At 49.7% G+C, this 25,922-nt stretch overlaps 1 protein-coding gene across 1 annotated transcript; it reads right to left on the reverse strand.

Moving 5' to 3' along the window:
- Positions 1-1,507: 1,507 nt before the first annotated feature.
- LOC8032434 (photoreceptor-specific nuclear receptor-like) lies at positions 1,508-23,023 on the reverse strand. The gene is made up of 7 exons (XM_040503568.1): positions 22,908-23,023; positions 21,391-21,494; positions 18,467-18,714; positions 13,634-13,885; positions 12,741-12,993; positions 10,238-10,343; positions 1,508-1,640 (listed from the first exon to the last, which is right to left on the reverse strand). Exons 2-7 carry the CDS (start codon positions 21,407-21,409, stop codon positions 1,508-1,510), a joined length of 1,011 nt encoding a protein of 336 aa, XP_040359502.1. The 5' UTR covers positions 21,410-21,494; positions 22,908-23,023.
- Between the last annotated feature and the right edge of the window lie 2,899 nt (positions 23,024-25,922).

Below are 25,922 nucleotides of genomic sequence, written 5' to 3' on the forward strand. Positions count from 1 at the left end.
GCTAGCTGTGCTGTCATTGGCTGGACGCTTCCGAAAGTCCGTCCGTCGTGCGAAACTATCTGGCACGTCGGACGCACGCTGGATCGCCGATCGGACGTCTGAAGCGACAACATTTTTCGGATCATTTTTCGGTCGTACATGTGTCTCGCTCTTAGCCCATCACCACCTCCTCGATGAGGCCGTCCCTCTGGAGTCTCTGCGTCACCAATGGGAGGCCACTGCGGGGCGTACATTAGGCACGAGCGCTCCGTCGGCGTTCGACCGTGACTCGCGTTCGGCCAGTGAGAACGCGTGCCCACCGAAAGCTGACGCGGTGCTCCCCGCGTCCAGTGCTTGCTCAGGCCTCCGGTGGGTGACGTAGAGACACCGGCCCGTGTACGGCCTTGTCATACGTACGAGTATATACTCTGTTTCACGCCAAGTCCGTGCGCAGCCGAGGCAGCGCCAAGAGGTACTCGTTGTCTTTGTCTCTTTGCTGTCGCCCGAGGCTGAACCAATCACGCATGGGGAAAAAAGAGATAAGCACGAGATCATTGCGCATGCGCTGTGCGCGAGTGATTTAGCCATAGAGAGTAAACGCACAAAGACGACGAGCGCCATGACAATGCACATTTGACTCTGGTTGACTGATTCCATCCAAAGCAAAAAGAAAAATTAAATATATTAGAATCATTTCATTCAAATCGGACTAATTCGATTTAAATCTCCGTGGCTAAAAGAAAGATAGTGACTCTTTATCTTTTAGATGTGGTGCAACGATTGATCAATCTGTCCAATCAGTGATAACATTGCGGGAGAAAATGCTGTAAATTTTAAGTAGAGTTTAATGAACGACTTTTTTATGGGTGTACTAGAAAAAAAAAAGAAAACAACAAAAAAAGAACAGCTTAATGATTTTGACTTGATCGGAAGAAAAACGAATTTCGCTCGTGTTCCGCACGATAGATATTTTTTCTCGCTCGATCATTCTTCGATATAAATACAAAAAATGCACGTAAAAACATCCAATGAGATTCGCAAACGCAAAAAAAAAAAAAATCTATTTTTGAAGTTATTTTTACAGGTAAGGTTTCAACTTAAATCTGGTAAAACTGTCCGATTTATATCGCGATTGAAACGATTAGATCATCGTGATATTTATTCTCCACCCTGGTTCCATCAGATCACAGTGTCGTGTGCGGTCAGACCCGGTGTGAGCTATCCATCAGCCCCGGCTGGCCAACACTACGAAGCCAATAGTGCACGCTGCGAAAATTCGGCACTACCGTCTTCTCGTCTAGTACGCGTTGGACTGACTAGTCGAGCACTCGGAAACGATCGCTCGCGTGTCGCGACCCAGAGAGAACGTCACTACCACCGCCGCGCATCGGCCTTGGTCCCGTCAGGAATGGTCTTGCGCGGTGGTCCTCGTTCGGGGCGGCGGCGGGCAGGCGTCCAGCCCCGCGCGAGGCCCGTGGGCGAAGGCGCCGGCCGATGCACGTGCAACGGGGTCGGGGCACGGGCGTCGTCAGCACTTGAACATGTCGCACAGCAGCTTTTCCATGGGCGTGTTGCCGATGGTGCGCTGGAAGTACAGGGCCTCCACGCGCTCTGCCGGCACGTAGCGCAGCGACGGGAGCATCAGCAGCAGGCGGCCGAACCTGCGGTACACGCCAACGCCAGCGTTGGTTGCAGTACGGTGTAGCAAGCTGATTCGATGGACGCTCAAAGGCCTAGGAGAACCGAGGAGCTTTGTGGACACCCGGGAAGCTAGGAGGAACTAGAAGGACGTTCAAACGAACAAGTTATAAATCAAGTTTTAATTAATGTCATGTAGCAGTCGCAACGATTAAAGCTAAAACTCTCGTTAAAGACAAAATCTTGTTCGGTGCGCCATTAGAGACAATGGAAGATTTTTCCAGTTTAGGATCGCGTGGAATGGCCGCGCGCTCGGACATCCCGAAAGTAGAATTTTTCGGGACATCGCGCTCGTTCTCGCAGTGTCTCGAGGAGCAATCAACTTATACTTTAATCGAGTCTCTTTCGAAATTTTTGTTTCCTCGTCTCCCCGCATCGACAGCCGACTGAGGCTGCCCTCGCGTCTTCGTGACTAAAGCGCGTGGTTTTTGTTCGGTGAGCAGACGTATTTTTATTCCCGCTATACGCCTTCTCGAGGTACTGTTGGCGCCTGTGCTTCCGTTAGCCGCGATACACACCGGCTGAGGTAGCGCAGCCACACCGCACAATCCCGAGATGCTGAACCAGATTGCTGTATCCAGAACCGACCCAGTGCAGAAACGTCTTTCCATGCGCGTCCGGGTGAAAGGAGCCGGATCGCTTGGCTGCGGACGGATGAGCAGCGTGCGATATTTCGCAGATGTAATCGCATACTTGGGATATGGTCCACGGCAGGGTGTAAGATAGACAGGTGAGGAAACGAGAGCCAAATGAGCGACCAGATTGTGTCCCCCTCGGGTTTCTCTTTTTCTGTGGCGCCATCTGTGTGGAGCACCGCGAACTTTCACTCCTGGTGGGCAACCGGTGGCGACCGGCTAAACTGACAGAGATGGTTTCTCGTGGATTTTTAATGGAGGACTGTCGTGCTCTCGGTTTATTTTGCGCACTCTCCCATAGACTTCTACGCAAATCCGATTCCAATTTTTTTCCTCTTGCCGCAGCGCCATCTGTCGCAAATCGAGGGTACCCGCAAGCAGACGAGTACACAATCCGGTCACGGCGCTGCGGTAGGCTTCTATGGGCCGTTTCCCCACCTGTCTATCTTAAACCCTGGTCCACGGCCAGGTGGACAAAGATGTTAGTTGCCAGGAGGCGAATATGCGGAGAGCAAGTCTGCTACTTGCGCAGGACCAACGTTACTAGATTACCTCGGTTGTGCAGCTCCCGCTAAAGGGGGTACACAACCTTCCCTCACTTTAGTTCGCCTCCTGTAGGGTGCCTCGATAACGCCTCCATCCGTCCAGGGTGGAGACAACCCCGTCGGCGCCGCCATGTTGGGTCGTTCGCGTGCAACTGGCTACTCCTCGCCCAGGATGCGCTTACGTCGTGCAACTTCCATTACGGGTTATCATCTTTGTACTCAGACGCGCTTGTCAGAGGTCCTTTTTACCCAGATAAATAAGAAGTAAATAAGCGGATTAGACAGAAGAAAAAATACGACAAGCGAACGCACTTGCCAGTGCCCCTCGCATCCTATATTTGCTACTCGTTTTTTTTTTTTTTTCATACTAAAATGTATGCAGCACTTTAAGCGGCAACCTCTGTCATACTCTTCGAGATATCATATAGCATAGAATGACAAAATGTTATAGATTTAAGGATTTTTGCCATAGCTTTCTACAGTGGAGCAGCTGTTCTACCATTCGATTAGACCTGTTGCAGAGCTACGTTTTACATTATGCCACTTGTTCAGTTAGATATATTGTATTAAATAACGTTTGCAAACAGGTGCCATGTCTGCAGAAAAAAAAACAAGCTTTTAGCCTTTCCACTCTGGTGAAGAAGGAAGATCAGCCGAGCTGTAGCTTCTGTTCTTGCCGGTGGCTTTCTAGGCGAGCGATCTGCTCTTATTTCGCGAGGGAATCTGAAGCGGTCGACGCAGTGGAACTTGAGGCGATAGCGGCTTCGCGGCAGTTGCGGAACCATTCGCGCTGCTGCGCACGCCGCCGCTCCCTTCCGCTCCCGCTCTTCTTCCTCCGAAGAAAAGGCACACGGCCGACCCATCGTGAGTCCAAAGGGCAACTGATAAGAACGTAAAAAACGGCGCGAAAAACAGACGAAGGCGAACAAGAATGTAATCGCCGGGCCGCTAGTCGGCAAGCCAGACTGGAAGGGCTGGAAAATCTGTCCAGAGTTTTGTGTCGAAATTTATTGGTCCACGGACACGAAACTGGGGGAACTAGCCCTTAACAGCTCCGCTGTAAAAAAATTACACGCAGAAATAAATGAAACTTAGTCGCGAACGTATGCTGGGATCGATGGGCGAAAATGGCACGGAATCACTTAACTACGCCATTCTGCTGTACGCGTTAGAGGCATCCTTCCGCGCTTATCACGCCGTTTCGGGGTCTTTATTTACATACTGAAATAAGCGCAGAAAGTTCCATAAAGTATTGCACAGGCGAGAAACTCTCCAGGTTGGAGAACTACCCCCGCAAACTTAAATTAATCGCACAAGGCTAGTGGTCATTCCCCAACGACAGGAAGGAGGTTGCTATATAGGTATCGCTCTTAAAACACACGACGGGGGTGTCCTAGGGAACCATTTTCACAACTCCGATTAATCGCTCGATCCGATCGGTGAGGTAAACGCGAGGACTGATTTCTCAGCGGTGTAACTCCGCTCACGGAGCGATCGATCGGTGTTGCAAAACTGCCTAACATTGCGTGAAGCCGGTGCTGTAGGCGTTACCGAGAAAAAAAAGCAACGAAGTGCGTTATTTCTTACTTACAAATGAAAGGAACGCGTTTCCAACTTACGCTACCTGAAAATAAAATGAACGCGTTACCTTTATCGCAACCGTTAAAAAGTAACGGACGTTACTTTTGCGTTACTTTTCAAAATTACGAATTAACAAGTTGTACTCGCCAAATAAAATAAAATATGTCCAGCCAGACACTACATGATTAAGAAAGCCAAAAAAAAAAAATTGACGTGTATTTTTTTTAAGTCTTGGGAAGAATAAGTAAGGAGTAACGTAACTACGTTACACGTTAGTCGAAATGAGCAACGTAAGTACGTTACCTTTTGCCGTTTTGGAAATGTAACGAGTACGGTACAAGGTACCGGTAACGCCGTCACTTGTAACGTGTTACCGACAGCACTGCATGAAGCACCTGTAAGCAGAAATCGGACGTGCTTTTGCAAATTACCTCGCCAATCTTCGAGTTCTCAGTAGCCCTTCAGGGATCGCGGTTGACTAAGGGATTCCCATTTTCTTCTTCGTGCCTTTATTCAGGGAAGCGAAAACATCGGAGTATCTTTTCCCATGAACCCACCTACAGCGCCACACAACAGCCCGTCATGCTAGTGCATGGACGATCTCGTCTTCACCATAAGACAGTTCAAGTGCATGACGCAACTGCTAACGAGATCAAATCGATTTTTTTTTAAATTACGGCCCTGTTGCGCGGTCATCTGCACACGTAAACTCCGCCGACCCAATATGGCGCCGCGGCGCGGGTCAAAAGGTGTCCCTACCCTGCAAAACGGCGCTGACGTCGAGGCACCCTAGTCTCCCGCATAGCCTGCCGCAGAGCCGTGTAGAGAGAGAGAGTTTGGTTAATGGGAGGCGCGGGCAGAGCGGCAGAGCCAGGTCGTGCACCGGACGCAGAAAGAGGGCTTGACATGCTCTCTTGGCCAACCAGAAGCCGAATAGAATCCCCTAGCGGCGGTAACGAGAAACAGTTTTTATAATAGGCATATGGTTTTTAGGGGTGTCGCGAACTTATATCGACCGGATTTTTTGGTTGAACTTTCGGGGTTCGACTGGGTCGAACCGGTTCGACGAACCTTCGACCTTTTCACCAAATTCGACTGGTTCGACTTTGTGGACAGTTTGGCCAGACCTTGATACAAGCATGTCTAGGATTGGAGATCTTTTTTTTTTTTTTTACACAAAGGGTTATTTCATTTTATAAACAGTTGCAATTAAAATAAACACATTCTAATGACTGAATAAGTTAATAACTTAATTTTTTGTACTATATTAACTGAAATAACCAATCAGCGCCGCCCTTAATTAATATCTTAGCCATCACCATCCAATCCGAAGCCAAATGGCCAGCCTGTCGCGCATGCGCACACAAGTCGAACCTCAATACAAGGTTCGTCGAACCTTCCACCAAAAGTTCGAAAACGTCGAACCTGGTCGAACTCGTACCTCGGCCGGTTCGCGACACCCCTAATGGTTTTAATAAGCGTGTAAGAGTTAAATGTAGTAACCCTTCGTGTTTGAAAATAGGGTGCACGTGATGTGTGCCGCTCGAACTCTGTTTTGCTCGGACAGAGCGTGACCGCCCGGACGGCAGATTCCCGGCCCTCGGCGCCTGGCGTACGGATTATGTCGATCCTTCCGCTCGTCGCACTCTCCCACCATAATTTTGGATGACCGTGAGTAAAACATCACGTGCACCATATTTTCAGTCACCGAGAAACTCCGATGCACCTATCAAATTTGTTTCTCGCGATCACCGCCAGGGTATTATTTCCGGCTTCTGGTTGGCCACATTCGAATTTACGAAGAGGCACTGGAATACGCCCAGCCCGCTCTCCCGCTTTCGGCCAATGGCGCCTCCTGATTTGTCTTTCATAGTTTCCAATGAATGGCCAAACTCCGTACATATACGGCTCTGGCCTACCGTCGTTTGAAGCGCCATCTAGATTTTCGTTATATAACTGTGCGTTCCATAGAGCTAGAGTTCCTCTATAGGCTCCCTACGGGAGCCTATACCGTAGGTAGCTATACAGGAACTCTACATAGAGCAGAGCTGGAGCGCCATCTAGACGCTGTGCTTCGAAAGTTACGTAATCCATAGAACACACTGCAGTTAGCATAGCAGCCGTCCGGCGGGTCGAACGACGTGAGGGGCGAGTCGTGGTGAGTGAGAAGGGGATACTGCTCGTGCAGGTATGGGCGGTTCCGCAACTGAGCTAATCTAATAACGTTGCGCAGGAATTGCGGTGACGTCTGAACGACACCGAGCTCTGAATGGCTTTGATTGAAAGGATAGTGGGTAGACCTCAATGCTAGATGCCTTGAGGTCTACCGTCTACACACCATTTTTTTAGAGCGCAGCTCTTAGGCGCCCGTTTCCGGTTTGAGCGGCGTCACCGTCGGCGTGATTGCGCGGTGCATTATGGCACGTTCCCCATGATGACGACACACGTGACGTCACGTGTGACGTCCCTGCAAATTTAGCGGAAAAGTATTACCGCTATATTTAGCGGAAAACTTTCCAATCTAAATTTAGCGAAAAATTTTCCCCGCTAAAATTAGCGGAAAACTTTCCCGTTAAATTTAGTGGAAAAAGTTCCCCGTTAAATTTAGCGGAAAATTTTTTTCGTTAAATTTAGCGGGAAAATTTCTTCGCTAAATATAGCAGAAAGAATTTCGCCGCAAAATTTAGCGGAAAAATTTCCCCGCTAAATTTAGCGAAAAAAATTCCCCGCTAAATTTAGTGGAAACACTTCCCTGGTAAATTTAGAGTAAAAAATTCCCCGCTAAATTTTGGGGAAAATTTCCCTCTAAATTTAGCGAAAACAATTTGCCGCTAAATAGAGAAAAAAAATTTCCCCGCTAAATTCAGCGAGGAAAATTTCCCGCTAAATTTAGCGGAGAAATTACCCCGCTAAATTTAGCGAAACGAAAGTTCGCCGCTAAATTTAGGTAAAACTTTTCCCCGCTAAATTTAGCAAGAAAAATTTCCACTGAATGGGAGGGGAGCACGAGAGGAGGAGAGGAGAGAGACGACGAGGAGGAGGGGCATACCCTCCTCTCTGTACCTCCCCCTCCTTCTCCTCAAGAGCTGCGCTCTAATTCGGCGTTACAGGGAGTTGTAAACGTCTTTCATTTTTTTTTTCAATCAGCCAATAAGAGCTGCGCGTTCTGACATCATCGCAACCCCTCTGCAAGAAGCAGACAAACTTGCGCTCCACATTGGAATGATCTTCGAGGAGGACGGCTTTCTGCAGCGACGGTCAAAGCCATTTACGTCCATGCATGCACTCTCGACTGCCTCTGAGTCGCCACATACACTTGTACCCGTATATATCGGTATGGAATTTGTTTCTTACGATTCAGGATACAGCGTTTTTAGCTGCGTAAAAAAGGCAACCCTTGCGTCGTCTTTAAAGGGACACTGACACCCCTTAAAATGTCTTAATTTTTTATGCCAGGTGATTTAATATGGTGTCAGTAGACTACACAATCAATATTTTGCTACAGAGTCACGTAGATATTTAGTAAAGTAATAGAACGCAGCTATTCGAAACCGAAACACGAGCACGGAAGCTCATGGCCGGAAGTGACATGGCTACACCCTACCGCGTTTTCTTTTTTTCCGGTTCTTTGCCGTGTGAAGCAGACGACAATGTTGCGTGCACCGTTTGTCGTGCGATTGTTTCGCACTTGTGTCCCTTCCGCTCGATGAAGCACTTGAAGATCGACTGGCCGGTACCTCGAACGACAGTTCCGAAGTAGCGGGCCCCCGTCCGTCGCAACGTTGGCCCGTCGTGCCCTGCCATCGCGTCGTCCAGCCCGTGGTATGCCCGCAGAACGTCGCCATATTGGCGATGATGTATATACATGTGCTTGCTGTGATCTGTGCAACATTTTTTTTTCGATCAACGCATTTGCAGCTTTCTGGAGGCCACAAGAATGGGGATCGTATTCTTTTCTCTTTCCAATATTGAATGTGTGCCTTAGATGACCTAGGGTTTTGAATATATTTGGTACACATAGTTTGAACACCACGTGATTATGAAAAAGAGAGTCAGCGCGACTGAAACCGGCCAATTCTGGACCGACTGTTTTTGGGCGGAAAGAAAACAAATTTCGAGCCGTAAATCGTGTTTGGGTAGTTGGGCTCTCATATGTCATGTTCAAATAAAAACCTCGGCGAGCGAAAATACCCTTTCAGTGTCCCTTTAACGATTTTGCACCAACATAAACCGGCAAATTGTGCATTTCTGTTTCCCTTTTGATACATTAACACGTTCTATCATATCTCCTCTCCTCTATAAACCCCCACAGCCATTTTTCCCTTTTCCCCAGTACGTTTTCTTTAGGAAAAGAAGTGTACGAGAGCCAAGTAATTTGAATTCGTTTTATGAATCTCGCAAACGAAGGGCAAAAACGAAATAGAAAAGGTATTATGGCGGTGGCAACTGGAAGGTACGGCTAGGCAATTGATCGAATAACCTACCCACTGATTAATGCTTTATCACGATCATTTTTTTAAACCGGTTAATTGGTTGGGTAGGGGTTGCGAAAATTCGCGGGGAGAAAAATGTATGTATGTACGTTCGTTCTCATATTTTCATTCTACGACGCACACCATTGGCTTCCAAGATAATATCTTTAGTATTCCATACGACTGTCATCCAGAGCAATTGTGAGGTTAAAATAATAATAAAAATTATTTCATAAAAATAGTAAAAAAATGAAAGCCGTTTACAAATCCCTGTAACGCCGAATAGGAGCGCAGCTCTTGAGGAGGAGTAGGGAAGGGTACTGAGGGGGTCTCGTCACCTGCGGGTAGTCACGTGTATCACGGGGGAGTGTGGTCACGTGATCTCGGGGGGGGGGGGGGGGGGTGTCACGTGACCTCGGGGATCACGTGACCTCGAGGGTCACGTGACCCCCCCCCCCCCCCCCCCCCGGTTACGCCGACGCCGACGCCGACGCCGACGCCGCTCAGGCTGGAAACGGGCCCCTAAGAGCTGCGCTCTAAAATGTGTTTTTTGATACCTTTCGAGATATTATGCCTGGAGGTAAATATAACCGATTAATCAATTAATTAGTTGCTTAAAGGAGTTTAATTGCGTAAAGGTAGCAATTAATGGAGTCAATCTTTTTAATCGACGCCTGTCATTATTGTTCCGGACACCACTTGCGTCTTGTCTACTCTGATCAAGTTAAAGACGCTGTTTCCAAGGTGTGCAACTGAGTGCGCTCTAGACTTCGTTTCAGCTTCGGTCCGAGCGCGGCCGATGTTATGAGCCGAACGGCCAATCAAACAGCGAAACAGGCAGAACGTCATGGCGTGCTCTCTGCAGTTGATAGGACTAGCCGGTATTCGCCGTCTCTCTCTGCGTGCTCCTCCGCCGGCTAGTCCTATCAGGCACAAAGAGCACACCATGATGCTGCGCTTTTTGCGCTGTTCGATTGGCCCTTCGGCTCATAACATCGGCCGCGCTCGGACCGAAGCTGAAACGAAGTATAGGCGTGCAGCTAGGAAGCTTCCGGAGGCGACATGACTCCACTAGATATGAAACCGGGGAGACTTGCGGTTTTGAGGGACACGCCCCCAACGATGCCCCAAAACGAACAAAGCCAAAAGACGCCATTGGACGGAAAAGACATGCTTGGACACCCTTGGGGGCGTTCCCACCGACACCGACCTCTACTTCCGGCTTCCCTTTGGGTTTTCTCATTTGGCCGGCTTCAGCCGGTATGTCGCCTCTTCTTCCTCCTAGCTCCGTGGCTCAAGACGAGCCCGGCGCGAGCTCCGTACGCACCTGACGGGGTGCGTCGGGTGCTGTGTCTTCACGTGCTGCTGGAGCATGAGCTGTGCCTGGTCCTGCAGGGCCTCCACTTGGTGCGCATCCTTCAGGCCCCGGGAGTCTGCGCAAGAGAGACTCACGTCACACGCGCATGCGCACTTCACAACGGGGGGAGGGGGGAGGGGGGGAGGGGGGGGAGGGGGGGAGGACAAACACAAATCTCCAAACAGAGCTAAATGACTGTTCCGCGACCGAAAAAAAAAAATCCGCCTAGTTCTGGTATCGAAACAGGGACCTCTCCATTTCCAGTGGATTGCTCTACCAACTGAGCTAACCAGGGGCTAACGTGAGTAGAGCAAACGGGTTTTAACAGCTTCCACCAGTTTAAACCAATAATTGTAAACCGCCTGCATTTTAAGGTTATGATTATAATGAAATTATTGCAGAGGTGCAAGCAAGCTGGACAAGAATGACGATAATGATAATCCCCGGAGAAGGGGGACAAGGGGGACAGAGGACAAGCCCAAATCTGTCATGTGACGCGACAGAAAAAAAAAAAAAAAATCCCCCTGGTCCTGATATCGAACCAGGGCCTTCTCCATTTCGAGGGGAGTGGCCCCGTTCGCTCTACGGACATCTAACTCCTGGCCAACTCAGTTGGTAGAGCGCTCCACTGGAAATGGAGAGGTCCCTGGTTCGGATCAGGCGGATTTTTTCGGTCGCCGCACCAGTCCCTTAGCTGCGTTTGGGGATTTGTGTTTGTGCTGTCTCTCTTGTTCCCCTTCTCCAAGGATCATTATCATCATTATTCTTGTCAAACTCGTTTGACTTAATTGGATTATCATCATTCATTCTTTCGTTCGTTGTTATAGCTACTCAAAGCGAATGTCACTGTATGCATCACACCGGAGGCGTTACGTACGTGACGCAAGTCTACAACGTCAGGATATGTGTTCCCTTCTACTCGACGCGCGAGCGAAGTCGAAGACACGAGCGCATTGCCCTGAATGATGCACTGCGCGAGCGCGCGTGCTTTATCAATTCTAATTAGAAGGCGAGACCTGCGCTTCCTCCCCCCTAACGTCATCACTTGTGGATCCACGCATCGCCTCCTAGCGCGCGAGACGCACGTGCCTGCCGCTTCGCGGCTAGTCTCGTCGAGCTTCTGGGTGTTTGCCGCTTGAGGCGGGTTGGTCGGAGATACACTAGCAATGACGTCATGCGCAAGCCATGTCTTCCAGGTGGCATCGGCATGACAGGGACGCTGAAAACCTGAAACTCGCTCGTGTAGCTCTTGCTACGCTCGCGCCCGAAGTGAAACCAAGTATACATAAACTCAGCTTTGTTACGTCACGGCGCGGTAGTGGCGCGTCGGGCGCACTTCCGGTCTGGGGCTGTGGGCGGAAGTCACCATGCGGGACGTGCATTCCTGTGTTGTTCTGGAAGATACCGGACAAACACCTGCCTTCTCGTCAAAACACTACGACTGGGGCTATACCAAAAGAGCCAGGAGAGGTTTGAAGGTGCGTTTTCATGTGATTTCTGCCTGCTCGGTTCGTCCAAGAACGTTAATAAGTGCCGTAAAAAAACAAGAAAGAAAAAAGCAGACGCCGTCGGGCCACGATTGCCTGTGCGGGAAGGCTTTGGGTTAGATATTCACTAAGACTTGTGGCCGTCAGATCTATTTGTTTTGTTCCAACATGATCTCGGGGAATCCACCAAGCTATACGGACCACCTGCGGACTACCTTTAGTGTGTCTTCAAGTTCAAACGGCCAAACGGCTGCCTGATCGTTCGAACTGTCGTCTGCTCGTTCAAATGACAGCAACCCGTAGACCAAACGTTGACCCAGTAATTGCGACAAAAAGTAAGTGCAGGCCTTTTTCTTTTAAATTTGAAGGCTGGTTGGCGTAAGTACGCTCAGCTTAAACAGGGGATACAAGGAGATTTGATCATTGTTACTAGTGGCCATTACAGACTTGTTATGCCCGATTCACTCGGTCCGATTCTTCTTGCGATTTTCAGCATCGACGTCGACCATCTCAGCTACGCGGTCTACGCTTTTACTGCTCGAGCGACGTCGTGACTTAAAATAACGAACAGAATCTCATCATGCGAATCAGACTTTAGCACTCATTCTTTGGCGTACACGAGGAGCGAATCGCCGCATGTCACAATACTTACGCCAAGTTTTGGGGTGTAACAAGCCTCGTTAATTTCGCTGAGGCCGCTCAAGTAGTCAGGCATTGCTAGGAAGACGTGGAATCAACAATTCCAACGCGAAAAAGAGCACGGGGACTCACACCGACGCCGACAACATCGCCTTCCTATGGTTTGTTTATAGGCGACGGCGAGCTTCGTACCCACCCTCCATCGCGCATGCGCGGCGTCGCTAGCGTACGCTAGGGGCGCTCCGGCTTGTTTATAACCATGAGTTGGTCTATAGAAAGTAGTGTGATCCTGAAACATCGCGAATGCCGGGTGATTCCAGGCCAACCAGTCCCCGTCCGACACTGACCGGCCTTGAAGAGCAGGATGGCCTTGAGGCAGGCGAACTCTGCGGGGTCGACGCCGATGGCCCTGAAGCGGGCCAGAAGTTCCTGGAGCAGTCGCACGTCGGCCAGCGGCGCCTTGGGGCCCGGGTTGGCCGGATGCGCTGCCAGGGCCGCGTGCTCCGCCGGGGAAAAGAGCGGGCTGGCCTCCAGGGGAAGGCACCACTGGATGGCGCACAGGAGGAACAGCTCCGACCAGGTCTCCTCCAGGAGGATCACCTGCGGACCCAGGAGGGACCTTCGGTACGCGGCCTCTAGCGAACCAACGTGGCGCCATACGCTCGTTGATTGGTACATTTCGGGTGGTTTGTGAATGCTCAAGTTAGTGTAATGATGTAAACGAGTTCAGGCAAGTTTTGGAAATAAGAATAGGGCACATGAAGGCGCACTTAGATTTGCTGTAGCCGCCTCGGTGGCTCCGAGACAATACGCTGTGGATCCCTAGGCGGCGGGTTCGGTGCCTGCAATCTGACGCAGGCTTATGGTTTCACGTCTAAACATCCCACTATGGCTTAAATTAATCATCAGTCCTACTGTGAGGTGTGTCAGATGCCCTTCAATGGTTTGGCTCGTAAAACCCACCGATTTTGACTTACTTTGTTGTATACATAGCCTTTACCTTACGTAATTTAACCATGATCCTGGTCATTCCTTCTTGCTCTTGCCGAGAAAAAAAAACATATTCGTTGGTGCGAAATGTATACTGCAGAAGGTACGCGCTCAGCAGCGAGGCTACCACAACGGTCGCTGCTGTTACATCAGTGCAAGTGCATATATATATAACAAGACACACACACCGCAGACTGGAGTCAGTCAAGAAGCATCGATGGCTATGCGGAATCCGGTATAGCCTACCCACCTGGTCCCTGAAGGGCAGGTTGGAGAAGGAGGGCAGGTTCTTGGCCCACTTGACGGCCATGAAGAGCAGCCTAGCCGACGTCTCGTACACGCTTTCCTGGGTCACCGGGTACAGCGGGAACTCCCCGTAGCCCGGTCCGGGCGACTGCTGCACGCCGCCCTGGTGCAAGGGCGTCTGCTGGCAGAGTAGGGGACCTGACGAGAGGCCCGCCGGAGACCGCCGGGCCCCCGCGGACTCAAGGCTCAGCAGGTCCTCGCGGCAGCCTCCGGACTCTGACGTGTCCTCTGTGGTGGAACAAGAGGGGTCTACTCAGAGCGCTTTTTCGACCCGCACCTTCGATGGCCTGCAACTTCAACCTCACATGGCTGAAGTTGAGGTTAGGCCTCCCCTCCAGTCGACCCCGAAATTTCTATACATCATCGCATTGGTTGTCTGAAGATCCGTGAGAGTTCCGGGTGGGTGTTTCCTCTTCCAGTGCCTGAGAAGTCGTGGAAAGAAACAAGAACATTTGCCAGACACAGCTATCACGCCCTTGCTCAGAATTTTTGATCTGGAGTATCCTGCTAGCATGGACTTCCTGTCTTTCGCCCTCAGAAAGATGAGCGGAATGCATGATGCCGATGCTAACAGGTTACGGTGCTCCTCTTGCGCCTCTGGCTCACACTTGAGTGTACAAAAGGAGCGACACTCTGGAGTCTCACATAAGAGCACTGAGTTTTTCTCGTTCATGTTCTATGACTTGTGCTTGCCCTCTTCGAGGTCGACGACTTAGTTCTTGTCTTTAGTTAGGGCCAGCGAAGGAGAAGGGACAGTCTTCTGTCTTTCAACGTAGCTACTTTTCAAATCACTGCGTCTGATTCACTAAAAATGTAAAAATAATGTTTAAAAACAACAGCAACAACAACAGCAACGACAACAACAACAACAACAACAACAAAAATAACAACAGCAACAACAACAACAACAACTTCTAACGGCAGTCTAATGTTTACCGTCAACCAGCAAAAACCGCTTTACGTCGCCGTAAGAATAAACCTTGCAGAAGTTGTTCGTTGTAAACTCTTTTGGCCTCATATCTGACTACTAATGACCCTTCCCTCACTCGTAGGTCAAAAAACTTGCGGGAGAATGCTTTGGAGTGATGAGGCAGGGCGCGTTGGAGTGTCTGAATGGTGCGACGGCCGTTGACGTTTATTTTCTGAAAATTGAGCGGATCGAATTCTTCGGATCAAGTTTCTGGCATGGGGGTTCTTGCCTGTTTAGTTTACTCAAACCTCCCGATTTCTTTGAAAGAGATGACTGCGTGCGCGGAGCATGAGTGTAATCATGATTTCTGACTCTTGGAGTTGGAGACGTTTCTCGTGTTTCTCGTGTTTCTCGTGGCTTCTGGTTCCGCAGCGGGGTAGGCGACAAATGGTTGAACCTGGTGACGCAATATGGCTTCCATTCAGTTTGCACGCATCCTGCACAATTCCTCGAATCGGTAAGCAGTGTTGACGGCCGCAGCTCTCCGAAGAACGAACCCGGAAGATGGCGAGTTGATCGGTTCCTGTGAATCTCGACGAGGTTTGATGTACCTCGGTCCTCGGCCTTTCGCTTGCTGCACCCTTATGTGACGACCGAAAGTGTTCTAGGATATTGCAGGACAAAGCTTAGTTTCGGGTCACAGCAGGAAGCTAAGCGGCGGCACCGGCGTCGGCCCTGTTCTTTCCACATGGGCTGTGTTCGGCAGGCCTGGATTGATAGCTTTTCCGATCAGGGTTCCTCTTCCTCTTTGGTCGTCGCATGCTTGCACGTTCAACATGCCGCGAAACAACAGTGATCTATACTCTGTTTCATCTTATGATGTACCGCAGGAAAGGCTACAAGCGCGAGCTCCTTGCTCTGGGGCACATCTCGGTGGCACAAGCTCTCGTGATTTAAGAGCGGCTGCCAACGCTATGAGCTCGCGCTTCTAGCTTTTGCTGCGGTACAACATAAGGTGAAACGAAGTATAGAGCAAAACCAACACGCGATACTGGACGTCATATTTGACGGCGTTGGTTTTGTATCGGCAGTGGCACGAGACCAAGACAGATTGAAGTGCACTAATAAATCTTTCGGTTGTTGTTCCAACCTACGTCGATGCTGACTCGTATGCGAAACAGGTTTAAAATGAATGTACAGAGTAATATCCCGTTTTTCATCTCCCAAGAACGACAAGCTTAATTATTATAGACGCTTTGCAGCAGCTGTGCATAGACGCCGCCATAACTGACCTTCAGTTTTTGTTTCCTCTTATTTCGTTTATTTCACTTCCTCATTACCATAACAGGCTAGGTTATTGCCATATTAGATTCAAATGTGTCCTTTTCTAAAGCATCGGCCTTTGTAGAGGATCGTCAACTACCGTTTCAGTTGCTCGGCATCTCGGTAAGACAAAAGAAGGTCAGCAATGGCGGCTGTAATTTGGCGCGTGTGTAAAGCGTCTATGAGGAATGCAAGCTGCGGAAGCAATCTGAGTACGCTCCACTTCACGCGTGCTCAACCGTAACAATAGAAGCAGTAAAGAAAGCACACGTCATTTTGATTGCCTTATGAAATACCATATGGTATTAGCCCATGACGACGCTTTCTGCACTGGTTAATTTGAATTTTCTCAATGGATTATTTTAGGAACTCCCATGTTTTTTTCTTACTACACCTTAAGGCCCGTGCCTTAAAGGTAAAATAAATAAATTTAAACGGAATACATTTCTTTTGTAAACCGGGACGTTGACAACTTCTAATGATTACAAATGAGTGAACTCAGAGCTGCATTCGTCATTAGTTACGATGGAATTACGCACTGTACTACAACACTCTGGCGGCTCTGTACAAGGGCTGCCAGTAAATGCTCTTGGCGTATTTCTTTCGGAAATACAGTGTCTCCTCGAAAACCAATTGCAATGTTTGATTACCACAGAAATAATCTATGCATCACCGAACCCAAGAGTAGCGTTAGCGGTTCAGACCAGGTATCAACATTTTTAAAGCTCACCATTATCTAATTCAAAAGTTGAGAAGACTACGCATGCATAGCTTTGATCTACACTCAAGGAGCTCCAAGGCACGGTCTGCCTTGGGGCAGAGAATTAGAGGAGAGAGCGGGGGACCAGACAACCAAATACTTTACTCTGGAATCGATGGCTTTGGAGCTGACAGCTTTTGACTGGTTCGAACGTCCGGACGCTCACAGGCTTGAGATTTGTCTTTTGAATCTCATATGTTTCGCTTACTAGCCATGCGAGCCGCCATCTATCGACGTAGACAGCAGTCAAGATAGCGGAGACAGCCGTCTGTGCTGTTTTGGCGATTCCGGTGTCTTGGCGTGTCGGTGGCAGCCCTCTCCCTGAGCGCAGCACAAAAGCGCGACAGCGTCCATGAACAGCGCGACGCGCATGCCTCCTCTCAGACGCGGGCTTTTCACGCCGATAGGGTTGGATTTGGCGCCATATACGTGCTGTCAAGCTCGCCTGAAACGTAATCTCCTATAGTCGGTGACAGGTCAAGACTAAAGTGGAAGCTCCTCCCACCTCTTTCCACTTTAGCAGAGCGAAGACTGGAGTGGAGGTCGCCTTCTCTCTAGCGTTCACTCTCTTAACGTGGAAAGGGATGGGAGGAGCTTCCACTTCTAAATGCGAAAACATTAACTATCCCATGGAGCGAGCCGACGTCATTAGCCGCTCCAAACGGCAGATAAATTCGTGAAGCCACGATCTGAGGCATCCCAGCTTTGAATCCGCGCAAAAAGCCACGCAAAACGGCAAGTAAATGAAACCGAAGGAGTCCGCCGTGCGTCAGTTTCAATCAGCGCCACCCCATGGCGCTGCGTGCCCGCGCCGCCAGCACGCTGGTAAAAGGGATCGGCTGGAGCGCTCGGGCGGAGGGACGGCCGCCCGAGCACGTTAAGGCCCGTTCACACTCTTGCGACCTCTTAGAACCTGGTGCCTTGGAACTTAATATATCTTACAACGAAAAAACACACTGACACCATCTGGGGAGCCAGTAGTGTAAACTTCCCTAGTGAAAAAAGTCATTTGTATGAGAAATTTCTTGTGTCCAATAAACGCATATATATCATACAAGATATATAAGAACATATAAGAATCATATAAGAAGTCTATGAGAACTATATAAGATATAAGAACCATATACGACACTTATAAGAAACTTCAGAAATTTCTTATATGGTGCATGTGTGTTCTTATATATCTCATATAGTTCTTATGTAGTTCTTATTTGGTTCTCTTATGGTTCTTGTATGTTCTTATATATCTTGTATGATTCATATGTGTTTATTGGACACAAAAATTGCTCATAAAAATGAGAATTCTTAATAGGGTTGGCGGTCCCGCATATTTTCTATTTTTCTCGCGCATTACCCTTTCTTTCGTGGCTCGAAAAACTTTTGTCAACGTTATAAACGAGCCTTTCTTATCGGTATTACGCACATTTGACCTCAGAAATCCCGCAAAACCTTCGCTCTCGTGAAATGCAGTTCCACGGTCACCGTATAGATGGCGCCAGAGTGCCAGTGTGTTCTCTCGTTTTAAGAAATTTTAAGAGGCTCGTCTCTCTCGGTCATGCTCGGTTGCGAGAGTGTGAACGGGCCTTGAGTCGATTCCTGCAGCCGATTCCGTGCCGCCGACAGAGCAGTGGCACGGCCGATATCAGCGAGGCGCGGCAGCTTCATGAGGACGCGCGCAAGAACGACATTCATGCTTTCGCATTCACAATTCATAAGTGCTTAGCTGTACCTCGAGCTCTTTTCTCTTAACCTGTAAGCGTCTATAGTAAAGCATTTGAGAGAACAGACAGAAAGGTGTCCTCACCTTCCTTGGCGGAGTCGTCGCCGCGCTCGAACTTGGGCCTGTGCAGGTCCAGCCCCTGGGCGGCGGCCCTGGCGTCGACGGTGTGCAGGTACCTGGCGGGTCCGGAAGAGGGCGGCAGGTGCGGGAAGACGCCCACGGCCGAGCCCTCGCGCAGCAGGCGCTCGGAGTCGGCCAGGGACTCCGGCCGGATGGTGGCCGTGTTGCGGGGCTGGCGCTCGTTCTGCACCGCTGCCACGGCCAGGGCCGCTGCTCGAGTCAGTCTCCCGGTGGACAGGGGGCGGACGACGCGAGCACGGGCGGGGCAGCCAACAGCTCTCCTACTCCGCTTCACTTTAAGTTCGAGCGTAGGCGACGCTACGATCTATACGCGCGCTAAGATACGACCGCTGTGACGACGCACCTTTGAAGTTGTCTGATTGGCTTTATCGGATCCTAGCGATAGCTGCCGTCGGACTTGAAGTGAGTATAGCGGATCTCGTATGGTTCGCTTACTAGCCATGCGGGCTGTGCAGCTATTTTGAGGCCAGCCGTAACCCAGTGACCTGTATCGACGAGCCCCGGCATTTGACTGGTGAGTCTTCAGACGGACTTGCGAGACAGCTCGACGGCCCCCCGAGCAGCAACTGCGCCAAACCCCCTCCTCCCGACGCACTCGCTCCGTTGGCGCGGTTGCCAGGGCAACGGCGCTGCACTTACCCGACTTTGGGGGCGCGGGAATACCGCAACTGCTAAAGCCCCTTCATGTTTTAAAAGTAGCGCAAGGAGCGTCGAAGCACGAGGCACGTGCAACGTGCAGCCCTTGGGAAGATCATGGCGGCACAGCACAGCAGTGAGCTGGATTTCAGACGCCATGTTCTCCCCAGAAGTCGCGAGCGGCACGTGTCTCGAGAATTTCCTCAAAAATGAATGGCGCCACTCTTCCCAAGATAAAGGGGCTTAGCAACCACCCGCGTACTGATTGTTCGATGGCCCGTCGCTGTCGTCCATCTACCTCGAGCCTCATCGGTGTCTGCTCACTCTATTCAACCGGCACTCTCGGTTTTCCGAGCCGCACACGCTGGGAACCTGGGCGGTATATGTAATCGTCGGCATTGTTGTGTCACGTTGTCAGGAATAGCACGTGACCTCGCTTCGCGTACCCTCCGCACTACACTTCGTTTCACTTATGTATTACCGCAGTGAAAGCTAGAAGCGCGAGCTTCAAAACTGCTAGCCTGGGGTCTTTAACGTGCACCACACAGTAGTGATATACGACCGCACGCCGGTGGGGAGTATTCACCGGCGGCCATAGCTGTGTGCACGACTGGGGAGCTTCCGCAGATAATATGGTAAGGGTGCAGGCGAGCTGGTGAATGTTAACCATGTTGAATAAACCTGAGACTGAGGCAAAAATGAACCTATAAGTTTCATTTAGTCTGCCTCCTTATATAGCCCACAATCAGCACCCCCCAAACACGAAGGGGCAACCTCTAACCAGTTCGAACGCCAAACCCTCCAATACACAAAGTAGACTATGGACGGCCTTCAGGCCGACGCAAAAGGATAACTCAACAGTCTCCCCCAAAATTTAACAAAAAGACCAGTATCTACTTTATTCTAACCAAGGTCCACAAGAAAAACAATGTTCTCTCCACCGAAACAAAAAAAAAAAAAAACCTTAACCCCATGCCAGCAATGAAGGGATGACACACACTGAACCTGGAAAACGGGGTAAACCATGGTAGCTGACTTTGAGACGTTGTCCTGTCCTTTTCTGTTCCTTCGACTTAAATGTTCGTTTCTGCCCCAGTCTCAGGTTTATTCAACATGGTGAGCTTCCACAATTATTTTCCCACGTGCTTTCCGCACCATCAAGATTATCGGTCTTAGCATCGTAGTAATGCGGGCTCGTTCTGAGCATGCACCTTGAACATCGCCCTCAAATATCGCGTCCAATGGATAGCACTTTCATTGACTTGTCTTAACAACCTAGTACGAAAAAAAAAAAGACTTGGAACAGTTTTTGCGGACAAGTTCTTTGACCGAATCGTCTGACATATAAATGCGCGCTGGCGCCATTTAAAAAGTGCCGATCCCAGACGCAGCACGAGCTCGCCGCAGTCCACGCAAATCACGCACGCGCTCACGAGAGGTCACGACCTGATCAGGTTCTACCGGTACCACTCTAGTAGACCGCTTCCGACGTGCCCCTCAATAAACCGCTCCCCTTCCCCCAGCCATCCCGGGGTGTGACGGGTAATCCCATTGCCCTCCCTGACCGCTGCTTTCCATCGGCTTCAATCACGAGGACGCCCTCGACGGGCGACAGCGCGGAGCCCACAGAGTTAACCGGGTTAACGCGGTCGCGACACTCGTCCTCGCCGAGGGGAGGCTTGGCCCGCGCCTCCTGTTTGCGCGCTCGGAGCCGAGCTCGGGTGCTAGCTCCCCCGGCGCCACAGCAGACGCTGCGAGGGCTCGGGAGCAGAGGGCTTCGAACACTAGGAGCTGGCGCCGAGTCACGTGATTTGAGCGCGTCTGGGGCTGGAACAACGCTGGTCGTGAAGTCGCTATGTTGAGCGTCGTGAGCCACGCCGAACGTTGCACGCTGATACGCTTCAGTCACAGTCAGCGACTACGGTTGATTGGGTTAAATTACCTCTTGTTGACGAGCAAATATGGACCATATAGCTCGCGAACACACTACATCAGCAGCGTTTCTCGTAAATGATGGTTTATCAGTCAACAGAATCACTTGCTACTGTGAGCTTGCTTTATTTGTGGGATTAATCCGGTTTCTTTTAAACTTATAACTATGCTTGCCAGTTTGAGAAAACGAATTTCGCAGCCTCTCTTTTTCCCTGTTCTATATTGTCGAAGGGCGTTTGGTGAGCAGTTCGTATAGGTTGGGAAGGAGTGTCAGCTTACCGTCCTTGTTCATGCCCATCTGGAGGCATTTCTTGAGGCGGCACGCCTGGCACTGGTTGCGATGCGCCTTGTCAACGAGGCAGCGGCCCGTGCCGGCCTGGCACCTGCGCGAACACTTCTAAGTTGGCGCCATATACGTCGGAAAGGCGTGAAGGATCGTAGTACGGTGGCAAGGCGGCATCCTTGTTACATTCCAAGTTCTCAACGCATAGTCGCTAAACTGCATTGCGATTCAATATTAAAAGCAAAGTGATATTGCTTCGAAAGTATCCTACTCACCAGCGCCCTAGAAAATGAGGCACACTATCCTAATTTATTTGTGTATTTTTTTTTACCGTTTTATTTTATGCGTAGATTATGATCACGCGGTGTCTCTATTGTGGGCAACCATCAGCCTTTACGTTCGTCGCCAGCTGACTGAAGAGACACCGTTTTTGAATGCCGCGGCGCGCTTCAGTAACAGTATATTAAAGAGCAGCCACGGCGAGTCAAGGCAGCTTGCTTTCAGGTCTACCTACTGTCCTTCAATCAGAGTCAATAAGAGCTCGTCGTTCTGACGTCACCACAACTCCTGCGCAAGAAGCATACGACTTTCTCCCCGCATACCACCCAAAAAGGCGAAGGTCTTTCCTCTGCCCACGTCTTCACTAGTGAAAGAGTCGTATATTGGTAGAGTTTTGGCCAATGGGGCGGAGCAAAGGCCGCCGCCAGCGCCGAATATTCCTCCCTCGGTTAGAGCGTAAACTAAAAGTGCGACACAGCATCGACCAATCAGCAGACCACAACGTCACAATATCGCAAGCGACATTTAAAGCGTGAAATAGAAGCGTTCCCCAAGCAGCACACATGGTCCTCCGGATATCCTCAGGATGTCCTGACGTTCCCGGGATCTTCTGTGGATGTGTATGGGACATCTGTGCTGCTAGGGTCAATATCGGCGTCTCGGTGACAATGGCGTCAGTAGCAAATCTGCAGCAATTATCGCAACTACGAAGTTTGATTTGGAGCGCACGATCGTTTACCGTTGAATACGGACGCGACGAAAACCTCACATACGCCAAGTTTTCATTCACCTTTATACCCTAGCGACGCTAAAACGGCTTAAATTAGTCGAGTCGAATTTTGAGAGATCCTGACCACCGCTAGGGGCTGTTTCGCGGCCTGTTGTGGTTGGCCACAAATGCTCGCCAATTCAAACTAGTGAATGGCCAAACTCTCCCAATACACGGCTCTGACTAGTCAATCTGCACAGCGCAACCTATCTTACGTCCGCGTGGCTTCGAACGCGTCTCGCATGCGTCTCACGACGAGAGTGACGCTAGCAGACGGCGACGGCGAGACGCGCGCGTCTGCCACGACCTCTCATTAAATTTCAGCGTGCTTTACATTAACGTCACGCAGAGCCAGCGGGCCTTGTCTTCAGTTGTCACCGACAACATAAGAAACACAGGGAGTTTCTTAAGGTGTCAATGTCTGTAGTGACTGCACGGCGTGGACAGCGTGGACGGCGCACTCGCCTGTAGATGAGCTTTCTGCGGACGCTGCGTTTGAAGAAGCCGCTGCAGCCGTTGCAGGCTAGGATGCCGTAGTGCTTGCCACTCGACGTGTCCCCGCACACGACGCAGGTGAGGCCAGGCGAGCCGCCGCCGTTGCCGCGCCGGGACCCGCTGGACGCGCATCGGGACTCGTCCGACGAGGCCGGAGGGCGGCACGACATGCCGTCTCCCTGCGTGCATTCCCGATATACAGCTGTAGCTTTGGGGTTTTGAGAGGCGCCCATGGCAAGTAAAGTCGAATATTTTTAGGTCGTGTTTCTTTCGCGCGTCACGTTGCCTCCTTTCACGTGTTGACAGACGCTGAGGGTCGCTGACAGACGCGTTTTTACGTCCGTGTATCCTGCACGATGGGAGGCTATAGACCGACGTTACTAGACTAGCTCGGTTGTGAAACTCCTGCAGAGGGGAAAGGGGGGTGTACCTTTCCCCCTCCCTTCCTCACCCCCTTCAATCCACCTCTCGTCTTGTTTGCTGTTTATTGATACCGTTAGCACGGAAGGGTCGGTACAGGGTGAATGTTTAGAACGCGAAATACACATCTTGGGGATATGTTATGGCCAGATGCACGAGAGTTTAAGACATTTTCTCCGCTCACAACACACAACAATGCTTTGAAAAAATTTCAACGCACACAACCAAACAAGCACAACCACACTGTTCACAACTCGCAATAAATCGCAAAAAGCTTAATGCGCTAAATCAGACACATAAAAAAGCAAAAGCAAAAATTAATACGCCATAAAGTCTAGCCTGCACTATATCATTTTCAAATTGGCTTAGAAAGTTCCCCTTTCACTACATCACGGGGAAGAGAGTTTCCATCCTTTATGGTTCGTGGAAATAATTAATATTATTTAAACATGTTTCATGCGGGTCATTAAGGGTGTGATTGGATCTAGATGGCTGCTTATGACTGGACGAGATGTTTGCGGCTTAATGATAACGGTGAGCGTCAAAGCTGAAACGATGTGAATGCATTGAGTATAAAATGTTTAACCTCGCTACTTTTCGTCGATTTTCAAGATGTGGCAGGTTAAGTATTTTTAGCATTTCAATAACAGAGTCTGTTGTTTTGTGCTTTGACAAAATAAAACTTGCTGGTCTTCTTTGAGCCTGCCGCTTGAAGGGCCATCTATAGACCTTTTCTTTAAAGGCGCCGCCATCTTGAGAATTGCGGCGCCAGCGACGCCCTCTAGCGGCTTAGAAAAAGAGATACGGGCTAGTTCTGGCAGCACAGCTATCTGGGTAGGCAACGGTGTGGGTATGGGGGGAACTTGGCTAGACTTGGCTATGGTGGGCTGCAATAACTTGGTTGGAGCTTGTCCGGTGAAAGGGACAATGAAGACGATTTTAATTAAATTTTTTAAATGGTGTTTTTAGGCTCCTTAGGAACCTGGCATACTGCCCAATATTTTATAGACATTTGTGACGCGTATCTCTGTACCTACGAAAGAACTGAGAAACCGAAACTGAACTATCTGTGTTTCTCAATTTTGGGCCTCCGAAAACGGAGGTGACGTAGGAGTGACGTCACATGTGAATTGTCGGTACCGGTAGCATTTACGGCGTCGAGACTCTGGTTACCGCGGTGGGTTATAGCAGCGCGGTGTTCCGCGCTGTGTTCTTTATTTTAAATATTTTATTTGCCCATAGTTGCTCGTTGCCCGTTTCGCGTGCAGTGTAGCAAAGAGAAAAAGAATTATGGTGTTTTATTTACGGTTTAGTTACCATTTTTGGTTCGATTTATAGTTTTCATGGTTATTCAAGTGGAACTAGAACAGTGTTCATAAAAACCACGAACCAAAGCGTGACCGAGAGCACGTTTCTCGTTTCGACCAATCGCTGACGCGTCTCTTGTGACGTCACGTTTCCAGGCCCCGCAGGGTCACGTTACCTCCGCTTCTGCTGGTTTCTCCCGCAACGCTCGGGGCGTCGCCTCGATCGATCCCGGTACGATTATTACCGCGACTGTTTAATTGATTCACGCGGCACACAAGCGCCGGTTTCGGCTGAAATTTGGGCAACGTGGCCTGAGCCGTGCCGGGAACCAAGTTCAATCGCCAAACAAATATCCGAAATTGCCTTCATTGTCCCTTTAAATACAGCTGGCTAATCACTGGCCATCACCTTGCCGCCTCGAGAGAACGAGAACGAAGATGGTGTGGTGTTTTGATTGAGCTTCCACAGCGAAGTATATATGAGCAATTTAATGTAGTCTATATACAGGGTGTCACAAAAGAAAATTTACACGGCCTTTTTTACTGCAAAAATAAACTAGGCATCGCCGAACGCTCATTCTCCTCCCAAAGGTAGCGCTAGAGGTCACAACCAGATGCAAAAGTTTCAGCCCGATCCGATAATTTAATCAAAAGTTATAAGTGATTTTCTGAAAATTTCAATGGGGAAATGGCGGCCGACGGAGTTTTCAAACACATGGGGCTCTATGGCGCTAGAAACCGAAAACGGGCAAAAATGGGCTCCATATTCCCATTGAAATTTTCAGAAAATCACTTATAACTTTTGATTAAGTTATCGGATCGGGCTGAAACTTTGGCATCTGGTTGTGACCTCTAGCTCTACCTTTGGGCGGAGAACGAGCGTTCGACGACGCCTAGTTTATTTTTGCGGTAAAAAAGACCGTGTAAATTTTCTTTTGTGACACCCTGTATATGCAGGTAAGCTCTCGACATTTGATAGCTCCATCTTCAGTGGTGGCATGTAGACTTTTTCATACCTTTCACATACCATGGGGCTTGCAGTGATAACCTAATTCGACCACCTGCACCGGGAATTAAACTCTGTCCTCTTGTCGTAGACGAAGTGGTCGTGAGCTTAAACGTGACGTTCAGTCTGATACGAATCTCCCGCGATTCAATCTCGCAATCGACTGACTTCATAAATAAGGATTCTTGGGGAAAATGCGAAGCTCGATAACATTGCAGCCACACTCGCGCTACAGCTCTTGTGCTCCTGGCA

The sequence above is a fragment of the Ixodes scapularis genome, unplaced genomic scaffold, assembly GCF_016920785.2.
Source record: "Ixodes scapularis isolate PalLabHiFi unplaced genomic scaffold, ASM1692078v2 PGA_scaffold11__112_contigs__length_91849675, whole genome shotgun sequence".
Lineage (NCBI taxonomy): Eukaryota > Metazoa > Arthropoda > Arachnida > Ixodida > Ixodidae > Ixodes > Ixodes scapularis.

What these genes read in the sequence shown, in the direction of transcription:
- LOC8032434 (XM_040503568.1), bottom strand. An exon ending in GTGAGGACACCTTTCTGTCT is followed by an intron (nt 13,886 to 18,466) that starts GTTCTCTCAAAT and finishes GGCTGCCGCGAG; the next exon opens with GACCTGCTGAGCCTTGAGTC. An exon ending in CACCCGACGCACCCCGTCAG is followed by an intron (nt 1,641 to 10,237) that starts GTGCGTACGGAG and finishes CGTGTACCGCAG; the next exon opens with GTTCGGCCGCCTGCTGCTGA.